The sequence below is a fragment of the Octodon degus genome, unplaced genomic scaffold, assembly GCF_000260255.1.
Source record: "Octodon degus isolate 3935 unplaced genomic scaffold, OctDeg1.0 scaffold00035, whole genome shotgun sequence".
In the NCBI taxonomy this organism is placed as follows: domain Eukaryota; kingdom Metazoa; phylum Chordata; class Mammalia; order Rodentia; family Octodontidae; genus Octodon; species Octodon degus.
In genome coordinates, this window is record NW_004524611.1 from 13,061,095 (window position 1) to 13,085,220 (window position 24,126).

The window sequence follows — 24,126 nt, forward strand, 5'->3', positions numbered from 1 at the left end:
AGACAGACAGACAGACAGACAGACAGACCGGCCATGAGAGAGAACGTGGGAAGTCACAGAAGATGGCCAAGAAGAGGGGGCTGTGGTGGTGCACCCCTGTCATCCAGCATTCTGGGAGGCTGAGGCAGGAGGATCACAAATTTGTGCCCAGCTGGGCAACTTAGTGAGACCCTGTCTCCAAATCTAAAATAAAAAGGGCTGTGGATGAAACTCAGTGCAAAATCCCTGGGTTCTACCCATAATACTGAAAACAAACATAGCTGTGTGGGGCTGGGGAGATGGCTCCATAAAATAAGCACTTGCCTGGAAAGTGCAAGGGCCTGAGTTCAATCCCCAGTTCTGCAAAAACAACCAACCAACCAACAACCAACCCCCCCTCAAAGAAAACCCCAAAACATAGCTGTGAGCTCTGAGATACCAAGCCAAGGAATTAGGGGGCTGTGGGCTGGAGATGTCACTTGTCCAGGTCCAGAGTGCTGAGGAGCCAGCCAAAGTATATATATATATATTTTTTTTTTTTTTTAATCAAAGAAATGAATTGCTGGGCATGGTAGTACAGGTCTACAAGCCAAACTACATGGGAGGCTGAGGTAGGAGGATCACACAGTCAAGGGCAGTCTGGGCATTTTTAGTGAGATCCTGTCTCAAAAAAAAAAAAAGTAAAAAAGCCTGAGGATACAGCTCAGAGCAAAGGCCCCGCTGAGGTTGTAACTCAGTCTCTGGTGCCGGGTGGGGGAAGCGGGGGAGGATTGAATGGCTGGCTAGGGTCATGCTCTAGGCAAGCTGGGTCATGCTCCATGGCTGTTCCTGCAGCCTGTCGTGGGCCGCCCTGAACCACGGCCCTCCTGCCTCCTGCCTTATCCTCCAGGGCTTCCCAGCTCTGCTTCCTCCCTCAGGGCTGCCTGGCTGTCCTGTGCCCTGCCTGGAAGACCTCACCCTCCTCCAGCCTCTACTCTTTGCCTGGGAAATTGCCTTTGCTCTTTTCTTTTTCCTTTCTGGGAAACAGGGTCTCACTAAGTCACTGAAGCTACACTTGGACTTGCAACCCTCCTGCCTCATTGTCCCAGACTGTTGAAATTACAGGTGTGCGCCTTTGTGCCCTGCTGCCATTTGCCCCTTTCCACACTTCTGGGGTGCTGTCCCTGAATGTCACTGCTTTCTCTTTCCATCCCCATTTCTCGTCACACTGAAGAGTCTTTGCACACAGCTCTGCAGGAGCAGTGTCATCTGCACTCAGGAGAGAGCTCCCAGGCTGTCCTATAGAGAGGCTGCTCAGGAGCACAGTGCTGCCGCAGGGTGCCGGGGGGGACTGGTGTGGCGTGAGGCCTTGGGGATCCTGGGAGCGGCTCAGTGGTCTGGAGGGAGAGTTCTTGAATCTGGTACCAGGAACATGGTTGGGGGAAGTGGGCTACAGATGGACACATCCGTCTGTGGGTCTCAGCATTTGGGGCTCTGGGGCTGGAGGACAGGAGGTGGAAATGGGTCACCTGAGGGCATGCTTAATCTCTGCTGTCCCTGGGAGGGGCTTCTTTTTCCTGAGGGTGGATCTTCCTTTAGCAGTGCTTGGGGGGGTCCTCTGCCACTGTCTGGGACTCTTGGATCAGCCGCCCCTCTGTCTCAGTGAGGCTGTTTGCCAGGACCAAGGAGTTCCCTGCACCGTCCACGTGCAGCCTGAGGCCTCCAGCTAGGAGGGGCCAGCGGCCCAGGGGAGGTGTAACACGTGAGTCCACCTCATTATTATTACGATACTTCATTTATTTTTAGATGGGGTCTTGCTCTGTAGTTGAGGCTGGCGTTGACTTTTACCACAGTCTTCCTGTGTCAGCCTCCTGAGTGCTAGCATGGCAGGGGTGCACGGCCACACCCGGATAATGGAGGTCCCTGGAGAAGGGTGGATGCCCTGGATGGCCACAGGGGATTCCTGGGGTCCGCGGCAACCCCAGCACACCGTGGCTAGCCAAGGCTGTCTCGCTGCAGCCTCCCACCGAGCCAAATGGAAAAACACAAAGGAACCCAAGACAGTTTCCTTTAAAAGGTTTTCATTTATTAGTCTTTTCTGAAGCAGTTAATTCTTTATTTTTTTTTAAAAAATGTGTTCCATCCAGAGTTACACCAGAGTGATTAAAATGAAATTTCTACTGGGGTACAGCTCCCCAGATCAACAAAAAGAAGAAAAAAAAATTTTCCAATGAACCACAAAAATAAAACCCAAGGAGAACATCAACAATCAAACATAATCCCCAAATATCCAGGACAAAAAATAAAATATTTATTGATCTATCACAGCGAGACACGAAGAGATGGGAGTGAGACATGCTCTGTAGTTATGGTGGCTCAAGGGAGGGTCGGGGGTACAGTACTGCGTGTGGGGAGATTGGGGCTGAGGATCAGGGTCCTGTCCCCCCAGCCCACACAGCCTCTCACACCCTGGGCCAGCATTGGGGTGTGCAGTGGGGTGGAGGCGGGGCGCAGGCTGCCACGACAGGTGTGCCCAGCCGGCTAGTGTAACTGGGCAGTTGACTGGGGACAAGAACGGAAGGACGGATGGATGGATGGACGGACGGGCAGGTGGGCTCCTCAAGAGCAAGGGGGCCATTCCCAGTGTTGTGTGTGTGGGGTCTTCCCGAGGATTTTATCCGGGGACTACAGAGGTTCCGGATGTAGGGAACAGCCATGGGGAGGGGGAGGGAGACAGTATGACTGAATCCAGCTTTAGGTTTCCGGCGCTTGGGTACCAACTGGACTGCAGCCAGGGGTGGCTCCTGATGGGCAGGGGGAGGTGGCACTGCCCAGGAAATGTGGGCACCATCTTCAGAGGAGCCCTGGGGAGGGGGATCCCCAAGGCTGCCCTTCCCTCCTCCTCCCCCAGGAAGACGAGAGCACCAGCGTGTAGCACCAATTTCCCCGAAGGTGGAGGCTGGCGGGTAGGGAGCTCCCAGGTGGGGAGGAGTGGGGAGGGCCCGATCCCACCCAGCCATGGCCTCTGAAGGAGGGGCCCCCATTTGGGGCCTGAGGCCACCCCGCTCTTGTTTCCTTGTCCTGTCTGTGGGTGTCCAAGGCCGCAGGTCTGCCGTCTCCTCCCAGGTGGGGTGGGGGTGGGGTGGGGTTTCAGAGGGTCTACATTCTCCACCAAGCAGTAGCACCAACGTAGATGAGGTCGAGAGTCAGGGGTCCCCCCGGAAGCTCACTTCCTCTTCCGGCCACAGGATTTCCCCAGGCAGGCCCCACCTAGGTGAGGGTAGGGAGACAGCAGTCAGTTTGGGCCCTCTGGGGTGTCTCTCCAGCCTGGCTTGTGCTGACCATCTCTGAGAAGCCAACAGATCCCAAGAGGACCCGGGCACATGCTGACCACTGCAGGGGCAGGAGGGGCGGCAAGAGCGCCCCAGATATCCGTGATGAGAAGGGGCCTCAGAGGGAAGGAAGCCTTTCAGAAAAGGGCTCAGAGCAGCCTCATCGAGAGCCCGTTTAAAAGCCAGGGCATCCGATCGGTAAGCTTAGGCACAGAGAGAGGGCAGAAGATCTTATCCATACCAGGAAAGGCCGGTGGGAAGAGGAACCCCGGGTCCCTGAGCCCGGTGGCGGTGGCGAGGGTCTGCCTGGCCGAGCTGTCAGCTACCCTGATCGGACCTGGCTCCAGCCAGCGAGGCTCATTCCCGCCACCTGGTGGCAGTGAGCGGGCCTACGGCGGGTTCTGAAAGCCTGACTCCCCTGGGGCGGCTGGAGAGCAGGCACACTGGGCAGGCCGCCTGTCTGGTTCTGTCCTGGACTTCCTGGCCCTGGCCTCAGCTGCCTCACTGTCCTGGGAAGCAAGTGCCGGTGGAAGGGAATCCACAAGTGACCACAGGGCAGGGTTGTGGTGGGGCTTTGGCAGCAGCCAAGAAGCCCGGAGCACCCTGGCCAGGCCTGGGGTGGGTGCTTTCCAGACGCTCTGCCCACTTGCTGTTAGGTCTGGGCCACATCAGCGGCCCCATCCAGCCTCAGCTCCTCGCTTGTTTAACCTTGATATCCTAGGACTCCCAGGGCCCCTCCGTAGGCCTTGGGGGGCTTCCCTGTGGAGGGGAGAGGGTGGATCCCACGTTCCCCAGGCCACACAGTCAACTTCTCCTGCCCAGCCTCACTCCTCTCCTCTATGCAGCCAAACCTGAGGCCTTTCTGTGGCTTGGTCCCAGCCTGCCACTGTCACCCTACATACTTGATGTCTAGGCCTAGCTCCCTCTGCCACTCCATTCCCTCCCAGTTTCTTCTCTCTTTTCTTTTCTTTTCTTTTCTTTTCTTTTCTTTTCTTTTCTTTTCTTTTTTTTTCTTTCTTTCTTTCTTTTCTTTTCTTTTTTGGCAGAACCAGGAATTGAACTCAGGCCCTTGAAGGGAAGCGCTTATTCCACTGAGCCATCTCCCTGGCCCCAAATCTAACCCCCTTTTTATACTTTTTATTTTTATTTTTTTATTTTTGGTGGAACTCAGGATTGAACCCAGGCCCTTGAGTTTGCCAGACAAGCACTTATTCTACTTTCCTTTCTTCTTCTTCTCCTTCCTTCTTTCCTTCCCTGGGGGTGGAACCCAAGGTCTTCATACTGAGTTGCATCTCCAACCTTTTAAAGTTTTTGGGACAAGACCTCACTGAGTTGCTCAGCCTGGGCCAGAGCTTGCGATCCTCCTGCTTCAGCCTCTCTGAATGCTGGCTGTGGGCAAAGCTATCTTCTCATTTGGTGGGAACTTGTCCGTCTCTCCAGTTCCACCCTGGGTTCCTGTCTTGCTCCCAAAACCTACTCAGTGCCAGGCTGAGACCCTGACAGTCGGGATCCTTGGCTCTGAGGCTGACCTTTCAGCATCTGGGACTCCTCTGGGGGCTCCCTCAAGCCCCCATACCAGAGGACCAGGAAGGGGCCACTCTGGCCGCACCCTGGGCGGGACTTCCCCTCCACCCTAAGAAAGGGCTCCAACCTCATGAACAAAAAGCCTTTTCATTGCCAACTTACCACCAACTCCCAGGCCCCCGGCACCGCCCCCTGGAAGACAAGGAGAGGGGCCATGAGTATGGTCAATTCCTGAAGCCTCGGAGCCCTCTGAGGACGGCACAGCCAGGGCCCTTTGGAGACTGGGTCTGGGGGAGGTGGTGTGAGAAGGGCCAGACTCTGGATAGCAGCCCCTCCCCCACTGATCCTCCGTTTACACTGTGCAAGACACGATGGAGAAGCTCTATCCCCAGGAACCTCAAGATGCATATGTTTGAGAAAAGCTGACATCCCTTGTCCCTGGGAGGAAGAGAGACAGAATGAGGAGGACCCTGGTCACTGGGTGTCTGTCCTTGCATGGTCTGAGGTCTCAGGGACCACAGGGGATACAGCTATAGAAGAGGAAGAAGCTAGCCAGAGCTCAAGACAGGGGTGCCCATGTACCTGGGTAAATGGGGGACAGTCCAAAGCCAGGTCTGGCTGCCACACCTGTGGGACAGATTTGGGATTGGTCGTGGGTTGGAGGCAGGTCCTGTTCTAGTTTGTCACCCGGGTCTCTCAGTGTGGTTCTACCCCTAAGCCAGGGTGGCTTCTCCTTAAACCTGCCCTGCCTTGCACCCTGTCCCACTGCACCCCTGCCTTCACCCCTCTCCTCCCCCGGCCTTCAGGAGCACCCTCTGCCTGCCCCGGGCAGGACTGAGGATTCTGCAGCAAAGCCAGCCCTACCTCCTGGCAGTGCCCTGGGAATGGCCCCTAGGACCCCACCAAGGCCAGCAGCACCTGGGGAGAGGGCACGGGGGACCAGTCGGGGAGGCCCAGTGGCAGGGGCTCTAACATTCCCCACCCCACTTCTGGGTCAGGGAAGCCCAGAGAAGATGACCACAGGCTGGACCTGGGTGGGGCAGGGTAGGGATGGGATACGAGTCACTAGCAGGCCTGGGAGGGGACAGGTGTCAGGGGCCACTCACCATATTTGGCTGCTTTAGCAGCAGCAGCTGGAGACACACCTGGAAAGGAGGGGTACAGGAGGGTTCAGGAACAAACAGTTGGGCTCCTTGCCTCCCCTCCTCCATCCATCATCCTGTGCCCTTTGTTAAGCTCCTACTGTGTGCCCAGCCTCAAGGCACATGCCAAAAGAGGCCTGAAGGCCAGTTCAGGTCAAGGGACCTGGTGACCCCAGAGGGAGACTGGCATGTCAACTGGGGCCCTGGTGATGGAAGCTTCGGGAAAGTGATTTGTCTTCAGGCTTCAGTTGCCTTGTTTGGAAAATAGGTGACAACCTTCCATTCCCAGTGGCCAGTGAGTTGAAAGAAAGGGCAAGGACAGGGATGAGCCTCTGGGGACAGCTGCCTCCACTTGCTCAAGCCCCTGCCCAAAACAGCGCTGCAGGACCTATGGATTTGGGGAAGAAGGTGCAACCTCTGTATTCCAGGACAGACATGGAGCTGGGGCAGGCAGGTGAAGGGGACAGATGACCCGCACTGGGGGTGGCAGGGGTGCACACAGGAAGGTTCTCTGGAGGAACTGACCATCTGCACCTGCCGTGAGGCCCTGAGATATACAGTGGGAAAGAAGCTCCGAGCTGGCCTCAGGTTGTTTCCCGGGCACCCAAGTGTGCCAGGCACCTGGCCCTGTCCTAGGCAGAGCCAGGGGTCTCCTCCTCCTGGTCCTCCCTCTCTTTCTTCTCTTCCTTCTCCTTGCAAGGGCTGAGCCAATATCCAGTATGGGGAAGAAAGGCTTTGCACGCATGCACGCACTGTACACACACACCATGCACTGTGCTCTCTGATCCCAGAGCAGCCTTACCTCCGAGGCCACCAGCCCCCAGTCCTCCGGCTCCAAGGCCACCAACCCCAAGTCCTCCTACTCCGAGGCCCCCGGCTCCCCCCAGTCCTGTGGAGAGAGCTGGGAGTTACATCTGCTGATGGAGGACTACTGCTGGAATCTGTCCGCAGAGGGACAGAGCACCTTTCAAACAACACAGGACCAGGAGCCTGGCAGAGTCCTCCCAAGCATGGCCAGTGCTTACCATACTGGGCAGCTTTGGCAGCAGCTTTGGCGGCAGCGGCAGAGGCAGCAGGCACACCTCCTGGGGACAGAGAGGAAGTTCAGGGAGTTATTGTTTGTGGGTCTCAGCCCCCTTTCCTGCCCAGCCCATCCTGGGGTTGAAACTCACCTACAACACCACCAGGGACACCCGCTCCTCCCAGGACCCCAGGTCCTCCAAGAGCTCCAGGTCCTCCAAGGGCCCCGGGTCCACCAAGACCCCCGAGCCCTGCTGCCCCTGTGGACAGAGGAGGGAGGGTAGGACACAAGGAAGCAGACAGGTGGCACAGGCAGTGTGACCCTGCAGGAGGAGCACTGAACAGGAAGTCCTTTCCTGAACATCCCAGCTGAGTCAGCACCCCTGGGCCTTGACCTCTCTGACACAGTGTTGTTATCTCCTTTTCCCTGTGCTGGTGGTAACAGCAGCGGCTGGGAGCTGCTGAATTCAGCCCAGGCAGCTCTGGTTCTGACTGCCCTGAGTTCGAATCCAGTTGGAGTTTTGGTTTCTGTACGTGTCCTAGCTCTGGTCTTTCAGGCCCAGAGTTTCCCTGCTCCCTCCGTGCTTGCCTTAGGGGCATTTGTGAACAGAGGGACTCAGCCCGAGAACTCTGCAGGCTGCGAGTGCTGGCTCAGTGCAGAACCACCCAGAACAGTAGCGGTTGATCCACAGCTGTCACTGGGACATTCAGTTCCAGGCGTTGCCACAGGAAAGGGAACCCCCAGCCCACACTGTGCAGGCCGAGCACTGAAGCAGAGTGGAGGTTAAGGCCCGTGCCCCAGGTCCTATGGCAGGAAGTGGCTTGCAAGCCATTGGAGTTCTTAGCTGCTCTGCTTGGTGACACCGCCTGGTTACCCTGGCAATGTCTGTTGACTCCGGCTGCTCAGGCCGCTGGCATGGAATGGGAGAGGAGCTAGGGTGAGTGGGGGCACCTGGCATGGAGCTGAGGAAGCTGGGATTTTCCGAGGTGGAAACTGGCCAGGGACCCTGAGGCCCCCTGCTGACTCCCAGGAGGATCACAGGGACAGGCGCACGGGTGCAGCCAGGCCACGCTGCCCTGGGCAGAGAGGCTGGTGGGGTGGGCAGGTCTGCCACGTCGTTGAGGCTGGCTGGCCAGGGCAGGCTTGGTCACGCTGAGAGGGGGGTGGGGAGGGGACAGGCTCCCAGATGGGGAATACAGATCAGATTGTACTCCACTCTGGAGGGGAGGCCACTCTGCCAAGTCTCAGTGACAGCAACCCCCAGAGCTTATGGAATTCAGGGCCACAGTGAGGTTTGGAAATGTGACAGGTGCTTTTGGTTGTCACAGAAGTTGGAAGCACCCTAGGCATTTAGCAGGCACGGGGCAGGGCTGTAACAGTGCTGGAAACTGCGTTGTTCAGTCCTGCCCGTCCCTAGCCTGTGCTGTCTGGGCTGGGCTGGAGTGGGAGGTAGGAGATGGGGCAAAGCAGGCAGCATGGGGTTCTACTTACTGTATTTGGCTGCTTTAGCTGCTGCCAGAGAGCCAGGTACTGGGAGAAAGAAAAGAGAAGGGGGTTGGTGGCCGAGCTCTGAGCCTGGGGCTTTGCTGCCTCCTCCAGGGAGTCTACCCTGACTTCCTCAGCATATACTGCTTCATCAAAGCTCAGCCAGGGGGTGCACACTGCCAGACACGGGACTCCAGGGTCTACGGATGCCACTGCTGATATGCTGTGGGGGTGAGCTGTGCTTCCCCCTTCTAGTCATCCCTTTCCATATTCTCTAGGCCCCGTATGGCTTGCCTGAGGTTGGGGGACATGGAGAATCAGTTATGCAACCGGGGGTATGGGTGTCTCCTTCCTCTGAGACTGGGGGACATCTGCCCAGCTCCCAGGAGGCACCTTACCAGCCCCAGCTCCAAATCCAGGGACACCAACACCAACACCAGCTCCAGCACCAGGAATACCAACACCAGCTCCGAAGCCAGGAAGCCCAGCACCAACTCCAAAGCCAGGGACACCAGCGCCCAGCCCAGCAGCAGCACCTGCAGAGAGGTGCACAGTGGGGTGGCGGCAGGGCAGGGAGCAGCCCTGGGGAGGTGGCTGCCTGGGGACAAAGTCAGGCCTTGGCCTGAGCAGCAGCCTCCTCCTTCTTCCTGGCTCTGCCCTGGACTCCAGCTGACCCTATGCTACCTGGGCATGGGCTTCCTAGGGCTCCTGCTGCCCCAGCCCACCCCACCATAGGCTGGGATTCGAGGGTACCCGAGGCGCCGCCCCCAAGGTCAAGAGGCCACTGTGGGACCCAGGGCCAGAGCCCAGGTCTCCGCCACCCTCTTACTGCACCGGTGCCTAAGGGCATGCAGGGAGGTCTGAGGGGCCAAGGAGTCCCGGGCTCCCGAGAAGTGGACAGAAATGGCCGGCCACTCACGGTACTGGGCTTTGGCGGCTGCTTTAGCAGCAGACTTGGCTGCAGCTGGAGTCCCGACTCCTGGAGGGCAAGAGGGGACTCAGGGATGGGGGGCATGGAGGCTTCAGGGCCCCCAAATCCACTCCTGTGGGCTGCTTACCTGTAATACCACCAGGTCCAATCCCGGTGCCAACACCACCAGGCAGGAGGCCACCAGGACCAACGCCAACACCTCCAGGACCAACACCGACGCCGCCTGGAACCCCGCCGATACCGCCTAACCCTGAAAACGTGAGCACAGCTAGTCCTTAGCCAGGGCCTGAGCGAGAGCACTGAGTTAGGAGCTGCGGTTCTGGTCCTGGCTCTGCCTGGCGTTGCTCTGTGACCCTGAGCCATGTCTTTCCCTGTATGGGCCTCCACTTCTTCATCCCCCTGTATGAGGTACATACAAGTTCAGGAGTACTTGGGCTTTTGAGGAGTAAGTCCTGGGCCACTTGTATGTGGTGGGAACAGAGCTGTATAAGGGAGCTCTGAGTCAGGCAAGGTGGCACATGCCTGTAATCCAGGTAGTCTGGGAGGCTGAGGCAAGAGAATCTCAAGTTCAAGCTCAGCCTGGCTTGAACTTGAGATGGTGAAACTATCTCAAACCTAGGTCCCCAAGGCCAGGCTCACAGGCCTGGCAACTTAGCCACTTAAATTCTAAATTAACAAAAAATAAATAAAAAGGACTGGGGATATAGCTCAGTGTAAAGGCTATTGCTGGGTTCAGTTCCCAGTATGAAATAAATAAATTAAAATAAAAGGATCCCTGCAAAGCAGGCAAACCTCAGCTCAACTCTCAGCTCCACCACCATTAGATTTGAGACAAGAGGGAAGTCACTGAAGCTGGGTGATCCTCAGCACATTCGGAAGGTGGGAACGATGACACCAAGATGGGCATGGTGGCGCATGCCTGTAATCCCAGCACTCAGGAGGCTGAGGCAGGAGGATCACTGCAAGTTTGAGACCAGCCTGGGCTACAAATGAGCTCAAGGCCAGCCTGAACTGCATGGTGAAACCATCTCAAAAAGACAAAAGCAAACAAAGTAACTGAAAAAACCCTCCACAAAAACAACACCCAACTTCTTAAGACCGTTTTGTATAAGTGTTTTGGGGTGCAAATGAACCTGAAGTTGAAACATTCTTTGGCTTAGCCAGCCCTAGAAATTCTGGTCTCAGTCTTGCTTTCTGTAGGTCCCCAAGGCCAGGCTCACAGATCAGGGTCTGCCCCACAGTGGGGTTCCATATGCAGCGAAGTGTGGGTGCCCAGGGCTGACAGGGTGACCCTCAGAGGGATCCAGAGGGACAGCAGTCATATGGGGTGGATGAGGATGGGCGCTCAAGGTCCCCAGAAGGGGCAGGCTGCAGCTGGCCCAAAGGGCGCAGGTCATGGGGAGCTGGAGGCAGGTGCTGGGGAGTTCATCAGGCACCTGCTCAAGCTGGTTCCCTATCAGGAGGCATCAGACCCCTGGGAAGAGGGAGACAGGAGAGCAAGGGTCCGGTCGGACGCAGATGTGGGGTGCGTACCAAACTGGGCGGCTTTGGCGGCAGCTTTGGCGGCTGCAGCTGCTGGCGTCCCTGCTCCTGGATGAAGAAAGGAGATGGGGAGTCAGCCCCAACACACCTCCCCACGCCAGCCAGCTGTTCTGGCAGCCCCTGTGGAAGTGCCCCTCTGTGCATGCTGCCTCTTGCTGAGGACACAGGGCAGCAGGCAGAGCCTGGCTTGGGAGGGCTCCCGGGAAGCCCGAGAAGTGACAGAGAGGGAACCCACAGCAGTGACTGAGAGGGAACCCACAGTAGGGGTGTCACAATTGTCCCCCAAACCCTAAAGTAGAACTTTCTGCTGAGGGTGCTGCAAATTCTGATGGCTCAGAATAAGCACTTCCCTGGCAAGCGCAAGGGCCTGAGTTCAATCCCCGGTTCCGTAAAACAAAACAAAAAACATCCTGATAATTCCTGTATCCAAATTATAGGAAGCAATGATCTCTGTCTCTGTCTGAGTCTCTGTCTGTCTGTCTGTCTGTCTGTCTGTCTGTCTCTCTCTCTCTCTCTCTCTCTCTCTCTCTCTCTCTCTCTCTCCCCCCTGTACTGGGGATAACCCCAGCGCCTCACACATGCCAGGCATGTGCTCTACCACTGGCTTCTTTCTTAAGGAAATTGAGAAGAGGAATTTTCTCCTGGAAAGAATAAAGAATGCAGACAAGAAACCTGCTGATGAGAAAAACAACCAAGGAAAGGTGTCGTTGAATGTCATGGTCACTTAATCTCTTCTCTTTGCACTCTGACTGGTGGAGGAGAGAGTCCACGGGAACCTAACAGTGTTGGGTCCTCTACTGCCAAGGAACCAGACAGGCCCTAGGGGGATGTGAGACAGCCCAAGCCCAGCAGCAAGGGCTCAGCCAAGGCGCAGGATGACATTATTGATCTCCCCAGCCAGGGACACCTTATGGGAAATTGTGGCCTGCCTTTCCATCTCTGGGCCTGGTTGACTTGTTTCCAACCCCAGGGTCCTTCTGGGGACCAGCCTATCTCTCCAGTGGGGCCCCAGCTCACCTGGCACTCCTCCGGTGCCTGGCACTACACCTGGCACTGCACCTGGCACTGCGCCTGGCACTGCACCTGGCACCACTCCTCCCAGGCCTCCGGCTCCTGCTGCACCTGGAGGGGCAAGGAGTTGAGTGCACAGCACTGTCTGGCACCTGAGCTTGCTGCTTTAGGATGCGGTGGCTGCTTGGGCAGGCCATGCCAGCCGGAGGCTAAGTGGGAGGTGACAGAGGCTGTGCCCTCCATTGCCCTGAACTTGAAGAGTGGCCCCATGGGACAGTGGAGCTTGGAGATAGGCAGGGCAGGACCACTTACCGTATTTGGCAGCTTTGGCGGCGGCGGCGGCCTGGGCTGCAGCTGGGAGGAGAGGAGAGGAGAGGAGAGGGCATGAGCCACTCTGGTCCTTCCCTGTACTGGGCTGGGTGGGACCACGGCTCCTTGTCTGTACTCCTCCTCCCTGAGCACCTGGAAGTCCATCCCTGCTGCCCTCAGAAGGATTGTCTCCATGCCCTCCATAGGTTTCTCAAATTGGACTCAGGCTTACGAGAAAGGCCAGCTCCAGGGACACCTCCAACTCCGACTCCGACTCCAGGTCCGACTCCCACTCCAGGTCCAACTCCGACTCCGACTCCTGGTCCGACACCAAAGCCAGGAAAGCCCCCGGCTCCAACCCCGGCCCCATAGGCGGGGATGCCCCCAACTCCTACTCCGGCCTGGGCACCTGCAGGAAGAGAGAATAGTGGAGAGACCTTGGTGAGAGAGGACAGGGGGTTCTGGGGGAGGCTGGCTCCTGGGAAAGGGGATGTGTGTGTCCCCCTAGGTCTGTCGATGAGGACAGGAAGGGGAGCAGGGTCACTGTCCCCACTGGAGACACTGGGACTGTCCCACCATTCAATCCATGGCTTCATAGTGGATAAAGCTGTTGGCGACACCACCCCAGGCCCAGCAGGCCCAAGTCCCTTGCTTTGTGACCCCAGGCAAGTCTCTGCCCTTAGTAAGTAGTGAGAGGCCAGATCAGGCAGGGGCAAAGCACTCACCGTATTTAGCTGCTTTGGCCGCTGCTTTAGCAGCTGCAGCTGGCCCAAGAGGCCCTAAAGAGATCAGAGAGACAAAAACGCTCAGGAGAGAATGGAGGAGATGCGCCCAGGACATCCCTCTGTCCATCTCCTCATCTTGCTGCCTGGCCAGTACAAGCTTGTTCTCCCACACACCCACCCACTGTCCCAGCTTGTGTCTGTCTGTGCCTTTTGCCAATCCACTCATCCACCTTTGTCCCGCAGGCACACCTATCCATCCCTCACCTGCCCACCTGTCCATGTTTTAGCCACTGATCCAACCACTCATTTTGGATTCCCCTGCCCACTTCTACCCACCCACCCATTTACCCATCCATGCGTCCATCCATCCTCCTCACTGTGAGTCTGGGCCCCTGCCTACTTAGCTATGTTTTTCTCCTAACCATTCATTTCCTTGTCTCTCTATGTGTCTGTTTGTCTGTGTGTCTGTCTGTCTATCTAACTGTCTATCTATCTATCTATCTATCTATCTATCTATCTATCTATCCATCTATTTATTCATCCTTGGGCCACCCATTCTGGTCTCTGTCCATCCAACTACCCATCTGTTCCCTTACCATGTGACCACTTATCTGTCCACCAGATGCCCATCTGCCCGACTGTTCTCCCACCTGCCCACCCTTCTATCACCCTTTAGTGGTGAGCACCTGCTCAGCTAAGGATAGGGACGGTGTAGACAAAACAGATAGCCCCCTCCCCCCAGAAGTACACTGACACTCGGGAAGTGCTGGGAGTCTGTATTGGCTGCACAGTATCACTTGGGACAGTGGTGCTGATGGCAGCTAATTGGTATATTGTTATACCCCACGGAGGAGCAGGAGGAGGAGGAGGAGGAGGAGGAGGAAGAGGAAGGAAGGAACCATGGCCAAGGATGTGAGCACAGGAGTGGTCTCAGGGAACTCACAAAAGTCTTGGCACTGGTTTATCTCATGCACCCACATGCACTAGCTCACCTGCTCCATCTGCAATGCCTGGGACCCCGACACCTGGGACCCCGACACCTGGAATCCCAACACCTGGAATCCCAACTCCTGGAATCCCAACACCTGGGCCTCTGACACCTGGGATCCCAACGCCTGGGACCCTAACTCCTGGCCCACCAGGCACCAGGCCTCCACCAGCCCCTGAGGAAGGAAAGGGTTTGTTCTCTTGCTGAGTCCTGTGGGAATCTGTTCAGGCCTCCTGTTCAGGGGAGCAATGGGGTGACGGGATCATATGCAGGTGTGGGGGCCAATTCATCAGTGAGCTGGTGGGGGACACTAGGAGTTCTTAGGGTTGGATCTGTGACTGGAGGAGTGTGATCAACTTCTAAAGCAAAACCAGAATCCCTGCTAGGGGGCATCAGGGCAGGGGGTTCAAGAGCAGCCTAAGGACAGGGGACAAGGGACAGGTGGCTAGAGCAGGCACACACAGGATCCCCTCTGGAGTCAGCCTGTAGAACCAGGAGGTGGCATCTCAGGCAGAGAATGCACAAAGGCAAGGAGGTGAGTATAGAGGAGGGACGGAGACAGCCCAGGTGGATGGAGGCAAAGTCTCCTGGCCTTGTGGCCAGAGACCCACACAAAGGCCGGTGCAGGCCCCGCGTCCCAGGGCCACCATTCTGGGGATGCTCACCGTACTTGGCAGCCTTTGCAGCAGCCTTTGCAGCAGCAGCTGCCGCTGGTGTCCCAACACCTGGAAGGACAGCCGCAGGCGATCAGGCCCTTTCCTGGTGATCTTCCCAAGCACGCCCCCTCTCCCCCAGCTGGACCCAGTGCTACCTGCGATGCCTCCAATCCCAGGGATGGCGCCAGCCCCGCCAGGGATGCCTCCCCCTCCGATGCCAGGGATAACTCCTGCTCCTCCAGCACCTGCAGGGACAAGAGCAGCACGATGTGGCTCACCAGACCCCCTCCTGAGGCCAGGCAGTCATGTGAACCTGACCCAGCACCGCTAGGGAAGACCCGACCCCAAGTGTCCATTTCAACAGACTGATTAAGGGAGTTGGACACTTTTGGTCAGATCCCGCTCTAATGACTGTCGCATACTGAGAAACCACAAGTGGCTGCTCACTGGGCCAGAGGGGCCCTCAAAGGGACGCTCAAGGCTTCCTCTCCCTGTGTTCCAAAGACGCGGCCAAGTATCTAAACTGAGCGCCAGGCTCTGGCAGCCCCTTGTGGCTGCCTGCCTGCTCTGCATTCCATCCTTCGCCACCAGCTCAGCCGGTCAAGGAGTCTGGGGCAGGGAGCTGCACAGGGAGTCTGGGGTCCCCCTCACTCCCACCCCCTGGGCTGGGCCTCCCAGCCCACCCTAGAAATGGGAAGGTCCTGGAGGCCTGAGGAGTGGGAGAGGACTGTCGTCTCCTACACTGAGTCCAAGCTGGAGGGTGTCCTGGGGTTCAGCCTGCCGCTTGGGCACGGGATGGCCATGCCACATCAGCAGCAGTGCTGTTCAAGACACCAAGGGCTTGGGGACCAAGTTACATTTTTATAGTACATGTTAAGTTAATGTGCAACTATTAAAATTTAAATGCTTGCATAGGTACCACCTAAAATTATTTTCCCAACTTCCACAGTGCCTGTCCTTGCTTGGCTTCCTCCTTGCTGTTTTAGCCACATGACAAACGCCACCCATGCTTTAGGGCTGCCATCACACGTTACATTACTTTCCCTAGGAAGCTTCCCTAATTTTCCCCAGGTAGAAGTAATTCCTGTTTCTTCTTGGCTTCCCTGACAGTGTTTGTGTGTTCTCACAAAGCTGTTACCTATCCGCTATCTCTGGGACAAAGGAGGAAGGAGAGATAGAGTGGGAGGGAGGGAGGAGGAAGAAGGGATACAGGGATGGAGGAAGGTGAGGTGAGAAGGGAGGGATGAGGAGGGAAGGGTGGGGGAAAGAAGAAGCTGAGTGGGAGGGAGTGAGGACAGAGGGATACAGGGATGGGGAGGGTGAGGTGAAGAGGGTGGGAGGAGGAGGGTGGGATGGAGGGGGTAAAGATGAGGGTAAGGAGAGACAGAGTGGGAGGGAGGGAGGATGGAGGGATACAGGGATGGAGGAGGGCAAGGTGAGGAGGGAGGGATGGAGGAAGGAAGAGATACATGAGTGGACAGTTTAGGAAAAGTTGGAAAAATGGGGTGTCAGGGCCCCCTGGTTGGTCCTCAAGGAACCAATCAAGGCAACAGGATGGCCTGGTGGGGATCCAGCTAGCAAGACACCCCGGGGGTCTTACCATACTTCGCTGCTTTTGCTGCTGCGGCTGCTGCCTGGGAACCAACCCCTGGGAAGGGAGAGGGGGTGAAGAGGGTGCCGTGCCCCAGTCTCAAGACAACCCAGCCATCCACACCAGGGTGTAGTAGGAGATTCACAGCAGTGGTCCCCATCTGGGATCTGCCTCCTGGCTCTGGGGCCTATTTTGGGAGACACCCTGGCCAGCCCCAGGGCTTAGGAGGCATCATGAGTGACCAGACTCCTTCCGCTGGAAGTGGACGAAAACTTCCTTACCTGTCCCTGTCGGGTAGCCAGCTTTGCCCCCTGCACCAGCAACTCCTGTGGGGCAGAGACTCAGGTCAGTGAGCCACCTTCCCTGCCACGCCCTGTGGGGGCTCGGCTGCCCTGAGCTCCCATCCCAGCCTCCTGTCCCCCCAGCCATCAGAGTGAACACAATCAAACCTGCCTGTGGGGTCATCACTCCCATTTTACAGACCAGGCATGCTGAGGCTTGGAGAAAGGAAATGGCTTGCTAGCGGCCTCATGATGAATGGAGGCCGGGACTAAGAACCAGGCTGCCTGAGCCTGAATTTCATGCTATGTCTTCTGGTACCTCCAATCCGACATCCACAGCCTCCCAGCCCGGGCAGGGCCATGGCGCCCTTTGCCCGCCCCAGGAGCCAGAAAGGGCTGGAAGCCTTAGGTGCGGCAGTACTGTACTCACCATAGGGCAGCTTGCCGTTGGTGTAGGGCAGTCCGTAGCCACCTAGGCAGAGAGCAGGGTGGGATCAGGGCTGCCCCGGCCTTGCTGGGCTCCCCACCTTGGAAGGACAGAGCTCCCCACAGGGGCTGAGACTCCCCAGGGGCCCTGCGAATGGGACTTCTGTGCCCTGCAAATCCTGGCCCACTGTGGGCGTCTCCCTCGTGCCCCTGCTCACAGGGAGACATCATGGCTTAGCTGACTGTGGAGGTGGGCGTGGCTTGACACCAGGAGGGTTTTCTGAATCTTTCTTTCTTTCTTTCTTTCTTTCTTTCTTTCTTTCTTTCTTTCTTTCTTTCTTTCTTTCTTTCTTTCTTCCTTCCTTCCTTCCTTCCTTCCTTCCTTCCTTCCTTCCTTCCTCTCTTTTTTTCTCTTTCCTTTTTTGTTTCTTTCCTCTTTTTCTTTTATGGTGCTGGGGCCTGAATCCAGGACCTTCACACTAAGCTACATCCCTAGCTCTTTTTATTTTTATTTATCTATTTTGAGGAACCAGGGATTGAACTCAGGCCCTTGTGTTTGCCAGACAAGTGCTTATTCTACTGAGCTATCTCCCCGGCCCCCTAGCCCTTTTTAAATGTTTTATTTTAAGACAGAGTCTTGCTAAGTCTAAGTGTTTTAAGTTGGGCTTGCACTTCGATCTTTCTGCCTCAGCCTCCCAGAGGGCTGGGATTCCGGGCATGCATGGCCGCTCGTGCTCGGCAGAGCCCTTCTGACCACCCCGCCAGGACCCGGGTGCTGCTCAGGTGTGTGATTTAACACCTGCAGGCTCTGTCCCCATACTTTCCAGCAAGGTGACCAGAAGTAGCTTCTGTCCACAGGTTCCCCTCCCCATACCACCCTAGGCCCAAATCCCCCAAAGCTGATTTCCCTCCAATTCACCTGGTAGCTTAGGTGCTTTGATGGGGTACCCCAGGGGGACCCCAGGCTGCTGGCCCCCAAAGGGCCCAACCCCTGTAGGAAAAAAAAGCAAGTGAAGGCCTGGTTCCTTGTGCTGGCAGCCTCTTCTACACACCTGCCTACCACTGGCTTCCTGCTCAGAAGAATGAGCTCCCTCAGGTCCTCCCTTCGCCCACTGCCCAGGAAAGGCCGCCTCCTCCGGGGAGCTGCAGGGTTCTTCCCCGGAGTTCCAGCCTGTAGCCTTGCAGCCCTGCAGCCACTGGCACAGGGCTGGCTTCCCTGGGCATGGCTGGTTGCTACAACCCTGGGCCTGGGGTGGATGGCAGGCCTGTGATTCCTGCCCCTCTGTGCTGAAGCCAGCTTAAGGCCTGGAACAGGGGCCTGGGGTCGGGTGGCTTCTGGGTGCCCAGCCCTGCCCAGGGCAGGTGCCCCTGCCTGGCTGACCACCTGCCAGTCTTTCTACCCTGCTGAGAGGAACAGTCTTGTCTCACCTGGGATTCCGGCAAAAGCTCCACCCCCGCCTGCAAGGACAAAGAGTGGTCATTCTGGCACCGTGGCTGCAGGGCACAGTGGTACCAGCAGCCAGCCCGAGGGGTGGGCTTGTGAGGCCTCATACATGCTGTGGGGTTTCTTCACAGCTGGGCCATAAGCGCTCACCTAGAGGGCCCCGATGAGCCCAGAGTCCCCACGAGCATCCCACACTGCAAACTGGGGATCTGAGGGAAGTGGGAGCCCCAGCCCTGGCTTTTCTCTGGAGATGCATACCTGGGGTCTTGGCCTTGACTCCGGTTCCAGTGGGGACCCCAGGGAGCACCCCCACTCCAGGGAAGCGAGCTCCTGAGCGGAAAGGGGGCAGAGAAGAGAGGACATGAAGGGCCTGCTTGGCACTGCCTCAGGTCCCCTCCCATAGTGACTTCTGGTGACAGGGACATGTGTGGTAGGTAGCAAAAGGACCTGTTTGGTGGAGGACTTCCCTTGCTACTTGGTTCAAGGTCAGGTCTATTTTTTTCTGCCTTTTGTTTTTAGAGACAGGGTCTCTCAGGCTGGCCTTGAACTCTTGGAGATAGTCCTGCCTCAGTCTTTTTTGAGTGCTGGAGTTACAGGCGTGCCTCACTATGTCTACCTCACAAGGCCTGTTTTAATCAGATTTCCCAGCTGGCAACCCAGTGGGACTCACAAAACCCTCTCGGGAGCCTCAGGAGGGGTGGTGCAGAAAGCCAAAGCCAGAGCTGAGGGTGCCGCACCCTGGCCACTGCGCTGTGGCTGGAATCCTCTGCCAGAGTCTCCCATCTCTCCCAAGTCCCCTGGGCCTTCACCAGGAACAGGAGAGGAGGGTATTGTGCCAGCAAATCCCACAGAGCCATCCGAATCTGGGCTTTTGGGGGATTTCAGGAGGTCATGTGTTGGGGGGGTGGCGGGGAGGGGTGGGTGAGTGGCATCTCTGAGGGTTTCAGGCAGTGTGGACTTGACTTGCTGGGCGGGCCTCCTGGTGACTCAGGGCTTCTGGGAAACAGCTGGCTCCACTGGGGACTCAGTCTGCCCTCAGGGACCCGCCTTAGGCTGTGATGAAGGTTTGGGCCCGGAACCAGGGGAAGTTGTGTGTGTGTGTGTGTGTGTGTGTGTGTGTGTGTGTGTGTGTGTGTGTTTTACTGGGAATTGAACACAGGCCTTGTATTTCCTACCCTTTTTTTATTTTGAGACCGGCTCTCTTTAAGTTTTTAAGTTGCTTAGATTGGGCTCGAACTTTTGATTATCCTGCCTCAGCTTCCCAGACTGCTGGGGTTACAGACATATACCACCACGCATGGAAGAAGCTGGACTTTGATGCTGGCGATCTTATCCCCATTCGCTTGAACCCGACCCTTAGGGAAATAGCCACTGGCCGGGACCCAAGGCCTCTGAGAGGCCTCTGCCTGAGAGGAGCAGGGAGCAGTGGTCAGGGGCTGCTTTCTCCCTGTATTCGTCTCACCTGTGCCTGGGAGCACTCCACCTGGGTACACACCTGGGAGCCCCACACCTGCAGCCAGAGGAGGAGGGAGGGGCCATGGTCAGCAGCTGAGCCAGGGACCCCTCCTGGCCTTCCCACTAGGAGTCCCATGCCGGCAGCCCTTGTGCCCACCAGGGCCACTGGGGACAGATGCAGGGTGACCGTGGCCCTCCTCCCATGAGTCTTGGCTGTCATCTGTGATCCCTCTGTGCATGGATTTATCTCTGTCTCCAGGAGCCTGTTTACATGGCCAGCCAGTCCAGCCCACCTCCACTAACGGCTTCCAGATGTCCCCTCCTGCTGTGTGGACTCAGGCAGCCTTTTGTTTAACCTGAAGTCACTTCCTAAAGGGCTGGGTGCAGCCCAATGAGCACCAGATGGGTGTCAGGCCCACCCCAGCTCAGCCGCAGTGGCCATGGGCCCTTCCTCTCTGCTGTCCCCCTGAGCTGCAGCTGCCCCACCTGCCACCCCACAGCCTGCCACAGAGCTGGTCTCCGAGGTTGCATTCTTCTCCAGTTCTGTCTCATGGAAAAGGTCTCGTGTTTTGGGCAGGGATGTTGCCTGCCTTTCCTCCAGGCCCACGGGGCAGCCTGGTCCCTCCCTGACCTCTGACCCCCAGCCCCAGAGACTCCACACTGACCCGGAACTTTCCCTGGCTTTCCTCCAGCTCCAACTCCCACTCCAGGCTGAGGCACTGCGGCACCTGGCAGGAACAGGAGGGCATTGGAGGTGGCGCCACCTTGGCTGAAGCATCACCTAGCGTACTCAGGTGCAGCCACCATACCTGTAGACACTCCTAAGCCACCAAGTCCACCAACACCACCAACACCGCCAACGCCGCCAATGCCGCCAACACCACCAACGCCAAGTCCTCCAACACCGCCGAGCCCGGCACCTGGAGAACCCAGAGCAGTGAGAGAGGGGAGCAGAGCCATGCAGGATATTGAGGAGGAGGGGGAAGGGATGGGCTGCAAACCGGTGGCCCTGCCACCCACCCACCTTGGCTGGAGCACACTTAGCTGGCTCCCAAGATTGGAGGGGAGGCTCTGTTCTGCTGCCCAGGGGAGGAAGCCAAGGGTGGGGACGGTGGCCTGCCCCGGACACCACTCACCAGCCTTGGCAGCTTTATAAGCAGCAGCGGCAGCCCCTGCTGCTCCACCAGGCACCAGGGCCCCTGGGTAGGTGCCTGCAGGAAAGGCTCCGATCCCTGTGGAGGGGACACAGTGAGGCCCTGCCAGGTCCCTGCCTGCTGGCCACTGCCAGCCTGGGACCTCTGGGGTCTTTTCCACCGAGGGTCAGATTCATTGCCCAGCAGCCATGGTGCTGAGCAGGCATGTTGAGTGGTGCAGACAGTGTTCCCCACCTTTGGGGCTACATGCCTCCCTGCCGCCCCCAGTGTGTGGCCCAGGATCCCCTGCAATGGATCTCCTGGCCCCCAGAGGTGCCCCCTGCAGCTGAGTCACTAGGTTAGGACTGCATCCAGCTCCCAGCTGCCATGTGCTCAGGGCAGCTGCTTGGGGCAGGTGGTGTCTGCATCCCCATCTGATCCCTGGGAAAACACCCTGGCTGCCCTGCTACCAGGCTGAGCTCAGGGCTGTCCACAGGAAGCATCTGACCCAGGTGTCACACTCACCTGCTCCAGGGGTGGCACCAGCGCCAGCGAGCCCACCAGGACCTGCAGCCAGGAAAGAGTGGGTAAGGAGGGGGTGGTACGTGGGCCTCTAGCTGGGCTCTGCACTGAGTGGACAGCTGGGTCTGGTACCTCCTAGAATGTGCCAGCTTTGGGCATTCAGCAGGGAGGGGTGCAAGTGAGGCCCCTCCCCAGGTCTGACCTTGCCCCCCGCCCTGTCATTTCCTGGCTCTCCCCTGACTCAGGCCCTTCCCCGTTCCTCATCTGGGTCTGGGAAGCCCTCTGCCCCCACCATCTGTCCAGATGTGAATGCAAAGCCAAACGAGCCCTCTGGCCCTCTTCCGCACATGTGCATCGCTCCCTCTCCAGGACATTCCTCAGCTCCAGGGGTGAGCCCTCCTGGGGACCCCACACTTGAGGCCTCTCTAGCTTCCCGCCTCCAGTCAGCCCTGCTCATTCATTGCCCATGTGTGTGACCTGGGCCTGGGGTAAACTGAGGCAGACCCTTTGTTCAGATGGTCTGCGAGTATGGAGGTAGGGCCTGGGCCATGCAGGCCACTTCCCAGCTCCACGGTGGGCCTGTTTCCTGTGCTCCCCAGGGAGGGGATATGCTTAGACTTTTCCTGTCCACACAAGGGTTGGGAGGGGAGGATGGCCCTGGACTGGGAGACAGAAGGTGGGCAGGGGAGGAAGACCCCAGCCCTTTCCCCATAGTAATATCAATTGTTCCAACCCCGCTGCTCTCCTTCTGGACTCACCGACCCCAAACGTCCCCAGCAGCCCAGCACCTACAAAGGAGAGAGGAGACCAGCTGACTGCAGCCAGGAGCCCGGGACCCCACTGGCCCAACCCTCTTCCTTCCTGGAGACAGGAAGCCCTGCATTCAGATCTGTGCTGTCTTCATTCTCTCTGTGAAGAAGCCCCTCCTTTGCTTCCCCGAGCCTCAGTTTCCCCATCTACAAGCGGCCACTATGCTCCCTACCTTCCTGAGCCCCATGAATGGGTGAGCTTAGAGGCCCTAGTGTATGGGGCCGTGGGGTGCTGTGTCCACGCCTCTCCCTGGGGCAGCTGGCCTCCAGCTGGTGCTAGGGTGCGGGAGGGCGGCGCCCAACCACTTGGCCCCCTGCTGAGAGCCCAGGCTGGGCAGGGCCCATGTGGAGGAGCCGCTGCCAGGCCACCCACTGTAGCACCAAGGGATTAATTGTTCTCAAGCATGACACGCGCTGCCTGTGCCCTGTCCTGTCTTGTCTGGGCAGGCTTGGATGTCCCCTCCCCCCTGGAGAAGGGGAACTTTTTTTGGGGAGGGGTTCTGCTAAAGTCCTGAGGCTGGACGGGTGACCTCAGTGAGGTCTCAGAAGCCAGTCCCTGACTCTGTCACGCACTCTTCATCCAAAGAAGATGTCCTGACTTTCCTTTGGGTCTATTCCTTCACCCTAGCTGGAAGTTCTTTCAGAAGTCTAATCTAAGTCTTTCATTATTGAATCCTTCACTTTAGCAGCTACCCAGTTGGAAACTGCATGCAGTGGTCTGCCTCTCCAGGAAGGTAGAAGCAGGGAGCTCCTCTCTCCTGACCTCACAGACCTCGGGAGCCCCTGGCCTGGACGCCCTGCCCTCCATTTCCCTCTGCTTGCTGTCTGGGGTTTCACAACAGCCAGGCTTGCTTGAATCTGGGAATCTGGTCCCACAGATCCATCCACACTTGGATCACCGAGCTCGGGGATTTCGTAAGAGCTCTTGGACATCCAGCAAGCACCCTGTCCCAGAGTCTGGGGCTTTAGACGCTGGGAGGAGGCAGGGTGAGGGGGGGCACCAAGCCACATGTGGAGCCTGTCACTCTGAGGGGGCCGTAAAGGCTGTAAATCTGGACGGAGATGCTGTGTTTCCTCCACCTGCTCTTTGTCGACGCCCCCACTGCAGCTTCCTGAGCTGACAGTGACTCCTGCCACCCCCAGGTCCAGAGAACAGGAAGGGCGCTTATCTGGGGCTAGGGTTAGAGTTTAGTCTGGGGTTAAATTCAGGGCTTGGTCTGGGGTCAAAGTGGCATCGAGGGCCAGGAGTCCATCTTTTACAGCTTGGTGGCTACTGAGACCACAATTTTTTTTTTTTTTTGTGACAGGGTTTACCTACATAACCCAGGCTGAGCTTGGACTCACAGTGATCCTCCTGCCTCAGCCTCCTTGGGATTACAGGCATGTGCCACAATGCCCTGGCCTCTAGTCTCTACTTTTGGCTCTGGGTCAGGCTGTTGCTGAGTCCCCTGGAGTCTGGTCCCTACCCATTAACACCTGGGGGCTGCAGTCCCTGATCTTGGCTCTCTGGCCTGGCTTGCAGCTTGCAGCCTATGGGACCCCTCAGCCTGCCGCCTGCCCAGACCTTCCGTGCTGGCTCTTACCTGGCTTGGGTGGTTTGCCTCCGGGTCCCAGCCCTGCAGGAGGAGATGGTGATAAGTGGGGACTCCAGGGCCCTGTCTTACTTTCTACCCACCCTACCTGGAGGGCAAAGAGGGGATGGGGGAGCCCTTGACCTCAGACACTGAACTACTGGGACCCAGCCTGGCCCAGATTAATGGCTCAGCTTTGTCCTAGGGGAGATGGTCTATACCTTGCCAGCCTGGCAGTGGGTGTTGGTGAAATCAATAGGAATCTGAAAG

At 57.6% G+C, this 24,126-nt stretch overlaps 1 protein-coding gene across 6 annotated transcripts in view; it reads right to left on the minus strand.

Annotated features, from left to right (window-relative positions):
- Window positions 1-2,091: 2,091 nt before the first annotated feature.
- The window catches only part of Eln (elastin), a 29,167-nt gene continuing 7,132 nt past the window's right edge, over window positions 2,092-24,126 (minus strand). Inside the window, exons 4-37 of one of the 6 annotated variants that reach the window (XM_023714383.1) lie at window positions 23,869-23,901; window positions 22,235-22,264; window positions 21,480-21,521; window positions 20,958-21,053; window positions 20,631-20,741; window positions 20,487-20,549; window positions 19,829-19,876; window positions 18,625-18,696; window positions 18,351-18,380; window positions 17,842-17,913; window positions 16,927-16,968; window positions 16,497-16,541; window positions 16,225-16,272; window positions 14,780-14,869; window positions 14,634-14,693; window positions 13,973-14,143; window positions 12,981-13,034; window positions 12,488-12,664; window positions 12,259-12,300; window positions 11,953-12,057; window positions 10,927-10,983; window positions 9,521-9,643; window positions 9,382-9,441; window positions 8,861-8,998; window positions 8,469-8,507; window positions 7,129-7,236; window positions 6,982-7,041; window positions 6,823-6,845; window positions 6,759-6,792; window positions 5,921-5,959; window positions 5,397-5,441; window positions 4,977-5,006; window positions 3,999-4,049; window positions 2,092-3,228 (exon numbers count right to left, since the gene is read on the minus strand). In XM_023714383.1, the coding sequence (XP_023570151.1) occupies window positions 3,185-3,228; window positions 3,999-4,049; window positions 4,977-5,006; window positions 5,397-5,441; window positions 5,921-5,959; window positions 6,759-6,792; window positions 6,823-6,845; window positions 6,982-7,041; window positions 7,129-7,236; window positions 8,469-8,507; window positions 8,861-8,998; window positions 9,382-9,441; window positions 9,521-9,643; window positions 10,927-10,983; window positions 11,953-12,057; window positions 12,259-12,300; window positions 12,488-12,664; window positions 12,981-13,034; window positions 13,973-14,143; window positions 14,634-14,693; window positions 14,780-14,869; window positions 16,225-16,272; window positions 16,497-16,541; window positions 16,927-16,968; window positions 17,842-17,913; window positions 18,351-18,380; window positions 18,625-18,696; window positions 19,829-19,876; window positions 20,487-20,549; window positions 20,631-20,741; window positions 20,958-21,053; window positions 21,480-21,521; window positions 22,235-22,264; window positions 23,869-23,901 (2,282 nt within the window). In that variant the 3' untranslated portion in view covers window positions 2,092-3,184. Of the gene's footprint in view, window positions 3,229-3,998; window positions 4,050-4,976; window positions 5,007-5,396; window positions 5,442-5,920; window positions 5,960-6,758; window positions 6,846-6,981; window positions 7,042-7,128; window positions 7,237-8,468; window positions 8,508-8,860; window positions 8,999-9,381; window positions 9,442-9,520; window positions 9,644-10,926; window positions 10,984-11,952; window positions 12,058-12,258; window positions 12,301-12,487; window positions 12,665-12,980; window positions 13,035-13,972; window positions 14,144-14,633; window positions 14,694-14,779; window positions 14,870-16,224; window positions 16,273-16,496; window positions 16,542-16,926; window positions 16,969-17,841; window positions 17,914-18,350; window positions 18,381-18,624; window positions 18,697-19,828; window positions 19,877-20,486; window positions 20,550-20,630; window positions 20,742-20,957; window positions 21,054-21,479; window positions 21,522-22,234; window positions 22,265-23,868; window positions 23,902-24,126 lie in introns of all 6 variants that reach the window. The other 5 variants (XM_023714382.1, XM_023714386.1, XM_023714387.1 and 2 more) reach the window with 5 other exon arrangements.